This window comes from Paracoccidioides brasiliensis (genome assembly GCF_000150735.1).
Source record: "Paracoccidioides brasiliensis Pb18 unplaced genomic scaffold supercont2.1, whole genome shotgun sequence".
NCBI lineage: Eukaryota > Fungi > Ascomycota > Eurotiomycetes > Onygenales > Ajellomycetaceae > Paracoccidioides > Paracoccidioides brasiliensis.
The window spans coordinates 3,011,535-3,027,923 of record NW_011371358.1 but is presented as its reverse complement, the minus strand read 5'-3'; the positions used below and the strand labels follow the sequence as shown (position 1 = coordinate 3,027,923).

At 45.6% G+C, this 16,389-nt stretch overlaps 4 protein-coding genes across 4 annotated transcripts; 2 read left to right on the top strand and 2 right to left on the bottom strand.

The window, feature by feature from the left end:
* Positions 1-1,345: 1,345 nt before the first annotated feature.
* Positions 1,346-1,696, bottom strand: PADG_11169 (uncharacterized protein; the record flags this gene model as incomplete). The annotated part of the gene is made up of 1 exon (XM_010758462.1): positions 1,346-1,696. The coding sequence occupies one exon, from the start codon at positions 1,694-1,696 to the stop codon at positions 1,346-1,348; it is 351 nt and encodes a 116-aa protein (XP_010756764.1).
* Positions 1,697-3,300: 1,604 nt separating this feature from the next.
* Positions 3,301-5,522, top strand: PADG_00919 (uncharacterized protein; the record flags this gene model as incomplete). The annotated part of the gene is made up of 4 exons (XM_010757739.1): positions 3,301-3,395; positions 3,472-3,641; positions 3,708-4,111; positions 4,188-5,522. The coding sequence occupies 4 exons, from the start codon at positions 3,301-3,303 to the stop codon at positions 5,520-5,522; spliced, it is 2,004 nt and encodes a 667-aa protein (XP_010756041.1).
* A 1,746-nt stretch (positions 5,523-7,268) lies between these two features.
* On the bottom strand, positions 7,269-11,054 carry PADG_00917 (uncharacterized protein; the record flags this gene model as incomplete). The annotated part of the gene is made up of 1 exon (XM_010758240.1): positions 7,269-11,054. One exon carries the CDS (start codon positions 11,052-11,054, stop codon positions 7,269-7,271), a length of 3,786 nt encoding a protein of 1,261 aa, XP_010756542.1.
* A 503-nt stretch (positions 11,055-11,557) lies between these two features.
* On the top strand, positions 11,558-15,296 carry PADG_00916 (transcription factor TFIIIB subunit BRF1; the record flags this gene model as incomplete). The annotated part of the gene is made up of 7 exons (XM_010757738.1): positions 11,558-11,666; positions 12,208-12,335; positions 12,439-12,500; positions 12,566-12,602; positions 12,711-13,125; positions 13,221-13,429; positions 13,491-15,296. The coding sequence occupies 7 exons, from the start codon at positions 11,558-11,560 to the stop codon at positions 15,294-15,296; spliced, it is 2,766 nt and encodes a 921-aa protein (XP_010756040.1).
* Between the last annotated feature and the right edge of the window lie 1,093 nt (positions 15,297-16,389).

Genomic DNA, 16,389 nt, shown 5'->3' with positions numbered 1-16,389 from the left:
ACTTATGTAAAGTGGCTGGCATAAGCCATATAGAAAATAGGGTAAAATTGGATATTCCACGGTTATAAAAAACCGGGTGAAATCCATAAGAGATAGAGAGGGATGAGAGTCTTAGGGATCAGGTGACCCCTCTGGAGTTGTGCCTTCAGTCCAGTATAGAATACTTGGGATTGGGCCTTTTTGAAAGAGTCGAACAGAGATCAGAATATCAATCAAGTGGTTTTTCCCTTTTCGGACAGGGATTGATAAATACACTCAAATACAGTCCTCAAAAAATCACCATTCTAAATCAAACATAGCGTGTACACAGCTGTACACCCAAAATAACTAGCGCTCCAATGTCTAGGCTAGGGGGCATGGGGACTATACACAGGGCGCCTACGCGCCCTGAGATGAAAGAACAGGAGCTTTGATATGAGGGCAAATAAATACCCTACAGTCGCCCTGTCGCTGACAAGCAGCAAACAGTCTATGACAGATGCTGGGAGGGTAGGTGGCAGCAGCAGTGCTCTTCTAAGGCGAATTGAGGAATCGAATCCTCAAGAAAACGAGGTGCCACCCTAACCTCCCCCATGTGCTCACCAGGGCGGAGAAATCGAACTGTCCGGAAAATCCCACTACGAGATCGCTTCTCAGGCGATAAACAGTGTGTTTTTTGATATTTTGGGAGGAGAGCAGGACAACAGGAGAATATTTCAGTTCTGCATGAGCCACCCCATGCAGAGCCAAGGCCTGGCACGGGTGAATTGGAGGAAGGATGAATTTTGTAACTACTCCGTACTCCGTAGATATTTCACAATTACTTATTGGTAATGAATTGAGGGGTTGGGCCTACCAGCTGTAAGAGCGGCTAGTTATTTTGGGTGTACAGCTGTGTACACGCTATGTTTGATTTAGAATGGTGATTTTTTGAGGACTGTATTTGAGTGTATTTATCAATCCCTGGATATACTATATAGTTACCATTTATTGTTGGAATTAACCAGTAATCGCCGATCTTTTCTTGAGCTCTGTCAGCCTCTCACAAAAATCAATTTTTGTATTCAACTTGGTTTAATTACACTGTCCACACTGAAGGATGGCTCCCACATATACTAACTATATTGACAACGGGTCACGGCCCAAAATATCACAGTTCAAATTATTCACCCAAGCCTCTTCAACATGCTTCAAAGTGACCGCTCCTCTGTTGGCTACTCGACTTGATGTTTATGATTTAGGTCAGTCTAATCTTGACTGAACAGGGATTGATTTCTGCCCCTCCATCCTTCCCCAGCTGTTTGGAATTGATGGACCATGCATTGTTTTCTGGTGAAACCTCATGGTCTTTCGCGTGAATGCCCTGTTACACAACAGGGCAACAGAAGTTTTCTTGACTGATATACCTCCTTCCATGTCTTGCAGCATGGCCAGAGGTGGTGAAAAATGTGTTGCATGAATGCGGGCCCAGCATAAGGGCATGAATACTTGTTTCTTTCATGACAACACTGAGATCCGTCGTTGGGGGGTGTATCCATGCCCGAGGTTTGACTCTATGGGATCCACCCTCGTCCCTGAGTTTCTTTGGTGTTGCATCCTCCTCTGAGATAAATGGCACGTCCATAGGTGGTCTCCTGATGTTTATCCTGGGTCGATCGTCGTTTTTTTCGTGGTTGGCGGACTTTTGTAAAACGCGGTACTCAGTAAAACTGGGCATTTGTTTCAGCAGTATTTACAGGCCAAAATGATTTGAGGGATAAAAGAACAGATTAACTGCTCTAACCCTGATTTTCATCCGAATTCTGCCGGTTCTCTTGGGCAGAATTACCACGGATATCAGCAGAGCTATGAGTTTCAAAACAGCATTCTGTGAGCTGTCTCTTCTTCTCGCAGCTGTCATTTCATTTGCTCTGCCCGCCATGATATATGCAAATCCTGCCCGACTTCATCCACATCTCTTCTTCCAACCTACAATTTGCTAGGATCAGTTGTTGGTCAAAATATAGCACCTAATTGTAAAGTATAAGCCATCTTACATATATACTCTTGCCAACCTGGTCTTCTTTTCCTCACCCATTCAACATGCTTTTCAAGATGTTTTGGTAATGTAAAATTAGTTATATACTGCTTATCTCTAAACTATAACTACTTAATTTAAACTTTTGTCAATTTTAAATAAAGAAAAATTGCAAAAAAGTAACTATAATCAAAAATATTTAAATATTTAATTTTTTTTTTTTTAATTTATTTAACTTTGTAGATAATATGCTTATAAATTAATTATTTTTTAATATATATTTAATATAATTTTAATTTTAATTTTTATTAAAAAGTTAATATTAAATCTATTTCTATATTGATTATTGTAAAAATATTATTCAATATAATACTAATATTATTTTCATTTTAAACATTTTACAAATCTAATAGATTTAACAAAAGCAATTAACAAAAGTAAGACTTTATAATCAAAATAACTTAGAAAACAGTGAAAAGAATCTGAAGTAAGTCAATTAAGAGTGTGAGTACTTTATTAAGAAGTACAGCACATATAGTGCTGCAAAAGACACTCAATAAGCTACTGATAGAAGAAAGAATGAGATTAGAAGAGAACACAGGCAGTATGGCAGAATTAGAAGCTGCAGAGAACCTGATGACCAGAGAGGGCTGTTTTGATACTTCACTCGGCCAATTCTGGGTTGCCCACCCCGGAAAGGTGAACAAAGTAGGCGCTGACACACAAAATGCTGTGATAGTGTGTGGAGGGAAGGGTCGCGGCCGTGGGGATTGACGCACACAATTATGGAGAGACGCAATCGAAGAGCCTGTCTGAAAGTAGAAGAAGTGAGGGAGTCTATTTAAGCTATTAAAAATAACCCATTTCCTTTCAAATCAATACCACCATCTTCTGGTTCTGTTCTGGTTTGGGTGGAATGTAAACACAAAGTCCATATGAAACCCACAGCGGCGGGCCGAATGGACACAAGTTTGTTTCCGCAATTAACAGGACCTTAGTCCGTGGATATTGAGCATTTTCATATTATTATTACATCGCCAAATGTTGAGGTCTGAAGTGGCAGGATCAAGATGCAGCTAATGAAGTCACCTGACCTCGCGTTTGTCTCGTGACTCCGTTATGTTGAACGACTTCTCGTTGAAAATTGAACATCAACACAAGCCCAAGAGCGGGACATTAACGATGTTGTGGGAGAACAAATGCCAAAATCCCATAACCAAGGAGACGATGCAACTGATAACGTTTATCAATAGCTGTAATTTGGGTGGAAAGTGCTAGGTTGAAAAACATTAGCCATTATCAGCATGTCAGACGATTCCTGCGCGAATCCATTACTGCTCGAATGGGTAAAAGGATGGCTGGATCAGGCGCGGGAGCGAAATTCAAAAGGCTTTAATGTGTAATATATGCTTCCCAGATCCTCATGATTTTTGCCGTCTCGATAAAACCGACATGCTAATTTCACACTGCTCCAGATACAAAAAGGCCTATGATTCAATGAAGGCATGCCCTTTGACATTCAACCACCCTTCAGAGGCGCAGCAGCTCAATGGCTTTGGACCAAAGCTATGTGATCGCCTAACCGTGAAGTTGAATGCATATTGTGTACAAAATGGGCTTCCCTTGCCTGAGTTACCCAAACAAGGTTGAAAATCTCGCCCTTGCAAGATATATTTATGCATCAAACCTTAACTAATATTCCATATTCCAGCTCGAAAAAGAACAGTAAATGATGGAAATGCTGAGGGCCAAACGGCCAAAAAGCCAAAGAAAGTAAAACCTTATGTTCCAATCCTGCGATCCGGTCCCTATGGCTTGCTCCTGGGGCTTGCATCCGTAAATGAAAATTCATCTCTGGGGCTGACAAAACAGCAACTCATTGAGCTTGCTCAGCCATATTGTGATGTTTCATATTCAGTACCACCTGATCCGTCCAAGTTTTATACTGCTTGGAATTCAATGAAAACTTTAGTACAGAAAGATCTTGTTTATGAGTATGGTCGGGTGTCTTCGAGAAGGTATCTTCTCACTGAGGACGGATGGGAGATTGCGAAGAAGATTAAAAAAACTTTGCCAAAGGAGGGTTCCGATGGATTTCAAAGCGGATATAGCCAAGTGGGTAGTTCTTGCTTCGCTACATTTGCCATATTTGGGTATATCTGTGTTCGTCGTTCTAATCATTGTACTCTAGACATCGCAGATTGGCGAAATTTCGTCAGGGAACCCGATTGGATCACATCGGCTTGTAGATCGGACAACCCCCCTGCCCAGTGCCTTGGAACCGCGTTCTCCTCTTCGTCACCCTAGTCCCAAGCGGACCACCATAGATCTAGATGATTTCGATTTTCTAGATAGGTCTAACCAAGGAATTCCACGCGTGCAAGATATTTCCGCAAACATTGGACGACCAACATCATCGAATGGAGATTCGCCACCCCAGAGCAAAGGCATATCTTTATCCGCATCTTCAATCAAGCCAATTGCCCTCGCACCAGACAGTTTCACCGTTGAACTTGTCCTCGATGTCCGCGAAATTCGCTCCACAAGAGACAGAGATTATATCTCCAACGAACTAAGTAAGAAAGGCATAAACCCCATTGTCCGCTCCCTTGAAGTTGGCGATGTACTCTGGGTCGCAAAATGCAAAGATCCAACCTTCCTCACACGACATGGCGAGGAGGGCGATGAAGTCATGCTGGACTGGATCGTGGAGCGAAAACGCCTCGATGATCTCGTCAGCAGTATCAAAGACGGACGTTTCCATGAGCAGAAATTTCGTCTACGGCGCTCAGGGGTGCGGAATGCCGTTTACTTAATCGAAGACTTTGCTGATGCAGGCATTACGGGGTCTAAGTATCATGAGCACGTCGCGTCAGCCATTGCGTCCACGCAGGTCGTGAATGGGTACTTCGTGAAGCAAACGCGTAGTCTAGACGATACCATCAGATACCTAGCTCGAATGACCAAATTACTACGAGGGATATACACCACCTCTACTCCGACCACCACTGCTTCTGCTTCGAACCAATCACCACTCTTAATCATTCCAACCAAACATATCACCTCCCCACAATCCTACCTAGACCTCCTTGCTTACCTCCGTTCCCAGCAAAATCATACGCATAATCCAACGCAAAGTACAAGAAGATCAACATTTACAGTTACATTCCCCACCTTCTCTTCCCTAGCCTCCAAATCAGAAATGCTCACTCTCCGCGACATCTTCTTAAAAATGCTCATGTGCACACGAGGCGTTACAGCTGATAAAGCGCTGGAGATCCAGCGGCACTGGCAAACGCCAAGAGAGTTTGTCGAGGCGTTTGAAGAGGCTTATCACGGGCGCAGTGGAGGTGGGACTGGCCGTGGGAGAAGTGGTGGCACTGCTGCGATGGAGAATATGGTGTTTGAGAAATTAGGAGGGTTGGTGGGGAGGAAGAAAATTGGGAAATTGGTAAGCAAGAAGATCGCGGAGATTTGGGGGGTTAATGAGAATAGTAAGTCTAAAGGGATTGACAAGTATGCATAAAATCGATTGAAGAGGCATTGTTTTTACAGTTTGCTTTTTTTATCTTTTCTCTCTCTCGTCTTCACCAGTTATAAGATTATCTTATTATCCTCGTCTTGATTTACACTTTACTTATAATCCTATCTGAGTTTGCTAGGTTGTTATCTGTATAACTTCTTGCCCGTGTTAATGCTTTTTTTTTTCTCCATCAATTTTGCTATGTACGATGTTTCATCAGGATGTGAGCCTCCCCGATCTTCAAATCCAGTTTCTCATGGATATGAGATAGCAACAAGAAGATTGTTTACCCCTGGAAATGTGGTTAAGGGATTTATTTTTAACCTTTGTGATGCTCTTTTGCGCGGTCCTGATCTGGCGGAACAGATTGGAAGAGCAGTGGTGGAGAAACTCTACATCTATTTTCATTCACATGAAAGCAGCGGATACAATCACTGGGTTAAAATATGGTCACAATTTCAAGGAGACAGATCGCAGAACTCAATCATCGGCTTTATCTAGAGCCCGAACGTCCAAACAATCAGGAGCTAACGCATCGGATTCAACCAGGGATATTTCCCTTGCTACAACTCAGATGGATGCCACAAAGTCAAGCTCAGAAAGCGACCCTTGCAAGCAATACCCAACTTTCTATTGAAGGTGGACCAACACAGCTAGGGACGAATGCCTTCCAGACCTAAGATACAACTCACTCAATCAACCCTAACCAAAACATGCCGTTGTTAAGGATGGCCACTGCTCTCTACGAGTCTCCTAAGATATAGCCCGTCGAATCACCTGTCCATCCAAAACCTACAGATGACGAAAGTATTGCTGGATTCGTTATTATTGTGTAGACGGTCACAAGTCCCCTAAGTGCATCATCACTCTGCCTTATCACCGACATACGATACTACGATGTCTTAAATGATCCGTCTATACTGCTTCGAGAGACTCTTAGTTTTACTAAACTAAAATTTCGCATTGCTGAGGATTTCACACATGTCAACATGGACTGACGCAACTATCACCTTGTTTTCTTCTTTGCTTTTAACAACATTATGAATGACATCTTTATCAATAACACACAACAGTTACGGACTGCGATTGTTTCCGTCATCTACAGCAATATCAGTAACCGAGTTCTCGAACTGAAGCTTGTCAATCCGTTGACCCATCGAGATTGGACTTGTGTCACTGGGTCTCAAGTATGTTTATACGTATATATGCATTGGTTTCTTTCTATGGCTATTCATTTGCTGATTATGGAAGGGTTTTTAGATAGAGGTGAATCAAATAACACGTGAATGAAATGATTTTGCTGTGAATTTAGATCTTTAAAGGGTTTTGTCGGAGGCGGATCGGATTCTCAACGGGTGTGAATAATTGAAATCCTCAATTTTTTGTGGTGCTATTGATAAGGACACAAGTACGAGCAGAAGGAAAAGTTGTAACTAATCAATATTGAGGGGTGAAAAGGAATGAATCAATACGGGAAATAATCGTGATTCATTGATTTGTCCCACTTTTTCTCCCTTTTAACAAATTTTTGAACTCCCCAACGAAGGAAAAGTAAATAGGGTGTAGGGAGTATTAAGTAAATGGGAATCTCTACCTTCAAGACGAAGACCGAGAGAAAAACAAAAAAAGTAAAAGATAATTTCGAAATTACAGATAATTAATTACAAATTATCGCGAGATAGCCTCTCTGTGGACCCTGAAATTCAGGGGAAACTTCCCTGACGTCTTCAACATCACGCCCTCACAGTCTCACCCCCTTCGCCAATCATGCACCTTCTTCTCGATGCACGCTCTAGTCCTCCTCCACTCAATCTTCAGCGCCAGGCTGCTACATACCACCGAAACACTACTCAACGCCATGGCCAAGCTAGCCCAGACAGGATCAAGCCGCCAATGCTTGTTCACCATCTTCCCATCATCTCCCATCATTGTTCCCGTGACAATGGGATAAAGGATTCCTGCAGCAATAGGCACCAGAAGCACATTATACACCACTGCCCAACCAAAGTTCCATTTGACACGATTGAAGACACGGTGGCTGAGGGTGCACAGTTCGAGAATGGTGTTCAGCTCTGAGTTGAGGAGGATGAAGCCTGCGGAATTGATGGCGATATCGGAGCCGGAGGCCATGGCTATGCTGACATTTGCGGCAGCGAGAGCGGGGGAGTCGTTTGTGCCGTCACCAACGAAGGCGACGATGCGTTTCTTTTTAGTCCTTTTGCTATTGTTGGTGGCGTCGGCATTGTAAAGTTTTGTTTCCTGTATTTGACGGATATATTCTGCCTTTTGCTGTGGGAGGACGTTGGCCATGACGTTCGATGCCGGTATGCCAATTGCAGAGGCCACAGCATTTGCTGTCATTGAGTTATCTCCACTGCACATGAAAACTTCGATGTTCTTCGACTGGAGGCTAGAAATCACATTTGCTGCTTCTGCTCGTATTGGGTCGGATGTCGCGAAGACGATGGCAGGGGTAAATGTGGAGGAGGTATCTGATATTTTGCGGATGGAAAGGATGGCGGTGGACTTTCCCTCAGACTGATATTTTGTGAGAGTGTTGGACAGGAAATAACGATCAGCCTCCTCTTTGCTGAGGAGAGTTTCGAGTAGTCGCTGGCTTCCAATCGCTGCCTCGTATTCAATTCCTACAAAGTGCTCAACAGAGCTTGGACTTTTTACCTCCATTGAGAACTTACCCATCATGCCTTGACCGGGGATCTCGGTAATTGTCGACGAAATGAGAGATATAGAAGATTTCTCCGCACAGAAATTGGATATCGCTCTTGCAATTGGATGTGTACTGCTCTCCTCCAAAACCTGCGCCAATTTCCAGGCGACCTGCTGCTGCTCCTGGTCCCTGATAAACACTTCATGATCAGACACTCGTAGCGTTCCTCCTTCGGTTAACGTTCCCGTCTTGTCAAACACAACAGCTTCAAGACGGCTAGCCTCCTGAAAGGCCTCGCCACCACCCCTAACAAGAATTCCTCGCTTGGCAGCAAGACCACCTCCAACAAAAAGAGCAGTGGGGGCCGCCAAAGCCAAGCCGCATGGACAAGCAACCACAAAAACTGCGATTGCGAATTTCAAAGCCCAAAAGGGCCATCCACCCTGGGCTGAATCAAGGTAATCATCCGGAAGACGACCCATGAGTCCCAAGCCGAGCCAGACCACGAAAGTCGTGATAGCGAGAAGTGTGATTACTGGGACGAAATAGCTAGTCATAATATCCGCTATTCCTTCCACGGGTGCGCGTTTCGTCAGCCCCTCTCGAACAACAGCAACGATTTGATCGAGCATCGACGTGCTGCCAATGTCGGATATCCGAATATATACCGGTTGCCCAACATTCACAGATCCCGAGTACACTTTATCTCCCGCATTCTTTCCAACAGGTTTCGACTCTCCCGTTAATGAGCTCTGGTCAAACTTATATGAACCTGGACCGGTTACAATCCCGTCTGCTGGAGGGGATGTGCCATGAGGTATATTGACGATGTCCCCGACTTCCAAAAGGTCTACGCTGACGCGTTGGACGTTGTTCCGGGGAGAATCCGGAGCAGAAGAATCAACGACCAAAAGGGCCTCAGAAGGACGAAGTTTACCCAACATAGAAACAGCGTCGCCAGTCTTAGCTTTGCTGTACGCTTCCAAGGCCCTTCCAGCAAGAATGAACATTGTGAGGAAAACGACCGTATCAAAGTATGTCGACATGTGGCCTTGGTGTCCCTGCGACCTGGCTCCGACAGCCAACACAGCGACAGATGCAAAGTAAGCCACAGAAGTGCCTGCAGAAATGAGCAGGTTCATGCTTCCAAACCGGTAAAACCTTCGCAGAATAGGCACTCTGCTACTAGGTCTCCACAAGGCTCTAACCTCCTTAAAAGCACGGACATGGAAAACATCGGCACCGTAAAACATAACGGGCGTGGTAATGATGAACAACGCCCATTCCAAACGTGATACCGTCCCAGCCCATATAGGTTGGTAGAAGAACTTTCTAATTTCGTTGGTTGGCGGCACCAGGGACATCCAGACGATGCCTATAAAGAATGTGGGAATAGCGGCGATGAATGTGAATAGCAAGCGTGAGAGGAGTCGCCGTCTTTCGTGAAGCTGCATCGCACGTGAGCGGTCCTCGATAGTTGGTGGGTGGTAAACAGTGGCCTTGAAAGCGGGATTCGCAGATTCTATGGCTGCAATGATACTTCGAACGGTCATAGATGGGGGGTCGGGTTTGTATGTGACCGTCACAACTGTCTTTTTAAGGTCAAGATTTTCATCCACTGAAAGTGATTCATCTTCCATAGATTCCAAGGCATTCAAAATTTTTTCAGGGCAGTGATGGCAAAACATTCCATCGACTTTAATCGCAACCGTTCGTTTCAGTGGGGCATTATTGTCCTTTTGAGTTTCATCACCATTAAGGGGCAGACACTCAGTAACTGCGATATCATATCCGAGATCCTGGACCGTCTGTATAACCTCACCAAGTCTTTCAATTCCCTCGAATTCAATCTTCCCGCTAGCACCCAGAAGATCGACAGCAACATTTTTAACAAAAGGGAGCTCTTGAATTCCGCGAGTTATCGTGCCCACGCAAGAGCCACATGTCATCCCGACGATGCTGGCAGTGGCCACAAATACGTCTCGGGAAGTCCTAGGCAACTTCTCAGAAATGTTGTCAAGAGTTCCTTCGAATCCAAGGTCATCAATCAAACCCAGAACCTTGTCGATATTCTCCCTAGGGCCCAACATTGTGAGAGTCGCGCTATGTGTCAGAAGAGCTATGTTGACGGATTTCACGAAATCAAGCTGCTTAATAGCTGTCGTCAACGTGCCAACACATGATGAACAGGACATTCCAAATATGCTGATGTATGCATCATATTCCTCCGTAGAAGGAACGAGACCTTTCTCAACATCGACATCACTGTATTGCTTGTTCGAGAATTCTTGCGTTTCCACATCCCCTTGCTTCTTGGCGCTGCAAACACCCAATCCTAGCTTTTCCTCCACCACCTCAGACTGCGAGAGACTCGACAACCTCTTCTTATCACCTCCTGTATACTTACCCGGCTCTTCCAGCCGACAAGCATCGCAATTTTCTATATGAGCCCTCTTCCTGCTCCAGGCAGCCTTGTCAGGATGCGAGCCAGGGCTCCACATACGACGGTCTATCCATCGACTCGCAGGCCAGGAAACGTCTATGTCACTTATTTTGTTGCCAGACTCATCTCGAGAGTCTGCATGACAGATCTCGAAGGCGGCGTCAGTAAGGCCCCGTACAAGATCAGTGGACGATACCTGTTGGCTGTGGCGGACGTGGACTTCTTGGGCGAGAATTGAAACGTCAACGCTGAAGACATGCGGTATCCCGAAGAGAACTTCTCTCGCGTATGCCACGCAGGAGGTACAGTGGATGTTATTAACCAGGAGGACGGTTGTTATTGTTTTGGGCGACCTAGGGGTGTCAGGAGGAGTTGAGCGATGGGCAGCCCTTTGGGGGGCTTGAACTTGCGCCTTCTCTGCCATGTGTTCCAGGCTTTAAAGATGAGAAAGCGACACGAGATGATAAACTATAGTATGCTAGTACTTTTTCTTCCGTTCCTTTTGTAGCAAGGCCTGAGAATAAGATATATTGTCGTCGGAATATCTGAATAATAGTAACCCAAGAAAATGCCACTTCACCATCCGATTCTGGAGAAATGCGCGGAAGGACGGATTTCTTGGAAGAGTTTAAAGTTGTAAAAGGGCCTAGGTAAGGATAGATAGAGAAGTGCAATTCTCCTGTTGAAGAAATGAAACAATGATCATACTTCAGGTGTAACCTGTTGAGGACTCGGAGAAGGGAAGGAGGGAAAATATTTTTGAGTGATGACTCTTGAAACTGGAAAACAAAAGCACTCCCGAATATATACTTAAATAACCCCCACTTTATTGGTCTTGTGAGAGACTGGTGCTTGAGTGGCGGTGGTGAGTGAATTGTGCGAAGAAATGATAATCTGTCTTAGCAATCACGCACAAATCGCGCAGCCATGCGCGAGCAAGAGAAACGCAACGAATACGGACGAAAGGGAGATAATCCCCAAACCAGTTCATTGGAAGGCACTAAATACGAAAAGCAATGGAGGGGTTGTTTGTCCAGTATGTCAGACAGGGAGCAGGGAGTGGGGGATACACAAGAACGAACGATCTGGAGATGAATAATTAATGGTGACGTCGAGTGTTTGGATGGAAAAAATCCGGGGTACGTAGAATCTATGTACCCCTTTGTTATATTGGCCAGCTATTCGGTACCTTAGCGGTACTTGGGCATTTAGCTCCTGTGGCAATTTCGTCCAGCTGGCGAACCATCCCAGAATCCTCTCAGTCGCAGTCCAAAAATGGATGCCGTTCGGTGGATGTGAAAAGTCTAGCTAGGATCGAATCATCTGAGGATAACAAAACAGCTTACGGTAACCGCAAACCGATACCCATTAACGTGGTATCCCGGCTGTTTTCCACTCAATCCAGACCAGTTCAATCACAGAATGTTGGTCAGTCGTCCTCCTATGGAGAGTAATCACATTGGTCGAGGGGTGATTCAGAGACCTTTTCAGCGAGGACCATAGCCTTTAGTCTTTGTTGAAACATGGTGCAAAACATGAATCTCATCTAAACCTAAATGCGAGATGATAGTGTACAGTGAAGATCTCCCCTGTGTTGTCAATGTTCGGTGGTTTCGTTCCACTGCCTTTTCAACCCCGGATTCCCGCTCTGGCTCTCTGCTCCTACCGCGGATCGAACTTGGAGAGTTCCCGTCGCCAACCTGACGTAAGAATACTTAGTCACTCCCGCTGTCGCTTACTGTGCCCTATTGAGTGTTAGCCGCTGCACCACGCCGTGTCAGCCAAACTTTCGGCTGATCCCCTCCCAGCTCAGTCGCTATCCTTGCGCATTCCCTTCAAATATCTATCCCCTACTCCTAGCTACACCTAGGTATGATACCTCTGTATATATCCATATCTATATCCATACTAAAAAAAAATCATTAGATGATTCAGGCATAGACAGACTGTTTATCCATCGTCCCCGGAACCCGTGAGCACCTACCTCTCCTATATAAATTCTCACCCCGCCCTACTAGCCTCCTCCCTAAGGAAAACATAATAACCAATCCCTTCTCCAGGTCTACATACACGCTAAAAGTCCTCCGGGTTCCCTCCATGGCAAGCACACGGCCTCCCACCCGCTTCCCTCGGGCTCCAGGTGTTGGAATTCGGCCCCCCATCCAGCGCCTCGCCCAGTCTCCGGAATCCCAATCCCACCCCAATCCCCCGCCCACAGAAAACGACCACATATCCCAAGCCCCTCACCTGTCCGAACCCAGGCTGTCCCGCCCCCAATATCGTCGAGGATGATGGCATGAAGGTCTGTTCTGGCTGTGGTACTGTCGTCAGCGAATCAAACATCGTCTCCGAAATCACCTTCGGTGAATCTGCATCCGGTGCTGCGATTGTTCAGGGCACCTTTGTCGGAGCGGATCAGAGCCATGGACGCAGCGGGGGACCGGGGTTTCAGCGAGGTGGCGGGATGGAGAGTAGAGAGATCACGGAGCAGAATGGTGGGTTATAAGCTTTTCTTTTTGTTCCTGAACGATTGCCCCTGAATCATAATCTACCACCAAGTTGCTGACTGTAAGCGAACTGTACACTATAGGAAATCGCTATATTGCCCAGCTCTCTCGAGCCTTGAATGTCCCAGAAAGTGCCACCAAGGCGGCTGGTCAGGTTTTCAAGCTTGCAGTGGGATTAAATTTCATCCAAGGTCGTCGTACGAAGACGGTTGCTGCCGTCTGTTTGTACATCGCCTGTCGACGGCAGGATGGGAACACAGTAATGTTGATTGACTTTGCTGATGTGCTTATGGTATGTGCATGGCACCATGTATATTTTCTCAGATCAATAAAATCTAATCTTCGTCTTACAGATTAATGTGTTTAAACTCGGACGTGCATACAAAGCATTGCTTGACGAACTACGTCTTGGCGGAAACGTCTTCATCATGAACCCCATCGACCCAGAAAGCTTGATATACCGGTTTGCGAAACAGCTCGAATTCGGCACCTCAATGATGCAGGTTGCAAGCGAGGCGGTGCGAATCGTGCAGCGAATGAACCGTGACTGGATGATTACAGGACGACGTCCGGCAGGTATCTGTGGTGCGGCTTTGATCCTAGCAGCCCGCATGAACAACTTCCGTCGAACTGTTCGGGAGGTCGTGTACGTTGTTAAAGTAACAGAGTTAACAATCCATCAACGACTGAATGAGTTTAAAGCAACGGAAAGCGGTGAACTCACCGTTGACCAATTCCGCTCTGTCCAGCTGGAGACTGCCCATGACCCACCTTCCTTCACTCAGGGCAAATTGAAAGAAGCAACAAAGAGAAAAGCAGCGGCAACCGTTGCAGAAATGGAAAGTGACGAGGATGGGAACGACGAACATACCCCTGAACCAACGCTTTCGGCCCCGAAACCAAGACAGGTAGATGAAGACGGGTTCTCCATACCGGACTTACCCATCGATCCCACCCTATCAGCTAACAAGGACAATGCGAACGACATCTCAGAATCCAAAGCTAAACGCGGTCGACCAAAAGGCGCCAAAAACTTCCGCCCACCACCCCCAACTGAATCCGAACTGGCCTCCGAATCCGCCCTGGAATCCGAAATGCAAGAACTCCTAGGCTCCAATCTCCTCGCCCCCACAACCAACACCACCACAAACAACGCCACCGCAGCCAACCTGCCCAAAACCGTATCCTCCAGCCCCGACATTCACGAAAGCGAATTCGACTCCGACCCCGAAGTAAAGTACTGCCTCCTCTCCCCAGCTGAAGTCGAAATAAAAGAACGCATCTGGGTCCATGAGAATAAGGACTACCTGCGCACGCAGCAAGCCAAGGCTCTCAAGCGTGCGCTGGCCGAGGAGGAGGAGCTAGTTAATGGACGGCGCGTAGCTAATCGACCGCGGAAGAGAAGAAAAGGGAGGATGGGAGATGTAGGGTATTTGGGTGAGGGGAATGGGGAGGGTGGGGAAGGAGAGGGGGGTGGGACAAGGGCTTCGACTCCAGCGGAGGCGATGAGGAAGATGTTGGAGAAGAGAGGGTTTAGTAAGAAGATTAATTATCGGTTGTTGGAGGAGATGTATGAGGATGATGAGGAGGGGAAGGTTAAAAGGAGGGATAGCGATGGGAGCAGTAGGATTGGGATTGGGATAGGGATTGGGATTGGGATTGGGAAGGATGGGGAGAGGGGGAGGGGGAGAAGTCGTTCTGGCAGTGTGTTTTCTGAGCGGAGTTTTGCGGGCGGGGTGTCTGTATCTGGTGTTAGGGGACCGGTGAGAGAGAGGGTTGTTAAGGGCGGGAAGATGGGAGGTGTTTTTACTGGAACCCCCAATCAAGCTACGACAGTGAAGCCCACTTCTGCATCGTCGACGTCTGTCTCTGCACGTACAAAACCACAACAATCCCCAGCACAAGAAGAACCCGCACACCCAACACCGCCACCCACAAACCCCAACGAAGAAATCCTAGGCTACATCCCAGGCTACAGCCCTGGCACGGAACTGGATCAGACCAATGGAGAAGACGTGGAAGAAGATTTGGAAGATGAAGACGACATGGACGACGGGGAAGAGGAAGAGGACGATCATGTCGACGAGGCGTTTGCTGGGAATTACTATGGCGGAGGCAGTGATGATGATTACTATGATGACGGGTATGATTATTATTAGATTTTAGATCCACCTGGTTGGAAATGGTGGGGGGGGAATGCGGGGCGGGATTTTACGTAGCTAGCTGGTTGTCTGCTCTACAGAGTTGCGTATGGCCCACGAGATCTCTACAACTACAGTACAGTATAACAACAAGCTTCTTGATAATTGGAAATTTGCAAGGCACGATTTCGAGTCATTCGACGTGGCTAAAGTGCTGCTGGTATGCTGAAGACGTCAACACCATGAATTTCGTAACTGCGGGTGTGGCTCCAAAGGAACAACCCTGACATGCTGAATTGTTCTGAGCTCTCGAATAAAACACAAATATTAAATTCCTCAGGGGCAGAACGCATATTTGGCACAATCGCCTCGGTTTAATAAAAAAAAAAATAAAAAGTTACTTGATGCTTCTGATGAGTTTTTATTTTCATTATTGGATGTATCACTGGAAATTATTAATGTTGTAATCTTTATATGATCGAGAGTCTGAATATTTCATATGATAAGAAACTTTCTAACTTTTTTTATCTTTAATTTTTTGACTGGTTTTTCCCTCTCATTCCCTTAATAGTTTTTGCCCCCGAGATCATTAAAATAGAAGTAAAACCAACATTCATACAATGAAAAAGTGCAGAGTAAAAAAGAAAGAAAGCCAAAAACTGAGAGAAGACCAAGTTAGACAGACTTATCATTTCTGATTCATGTCTTGTACTTTTTCCTTCCTTGGAGGATAGGCGTTAACAGTGACAGCAATAAATAGACACAAAGATTAAATAGAAAAAGAGAAAGAAAAAGAGAGAGAGAGAAGATAGGGGAAGAAACAAATAATACAGCAAGAAGCAGAATAGAAACCATGGCGAAAGAGTATATATTAAACACATACAAGGGAAAGAAGAGTGAAAGGGGTGAAGGAGGCAAGGGGAGAAAATGAAAGAGCAAGAAAGCAAAGCATGAACAGGGCAGCAGTAAAATCAAAAGAAAAAAAGAGAAGAGAAGAAAAGAAGCAAAAAAGAAGGGAAAAAATATTGCACAAACCATACACTAAAAGAACTTATTGCATATACGAAAGAAAAGATGAACTGGGGATTTGAAGTAGCGGGGAAACATATAA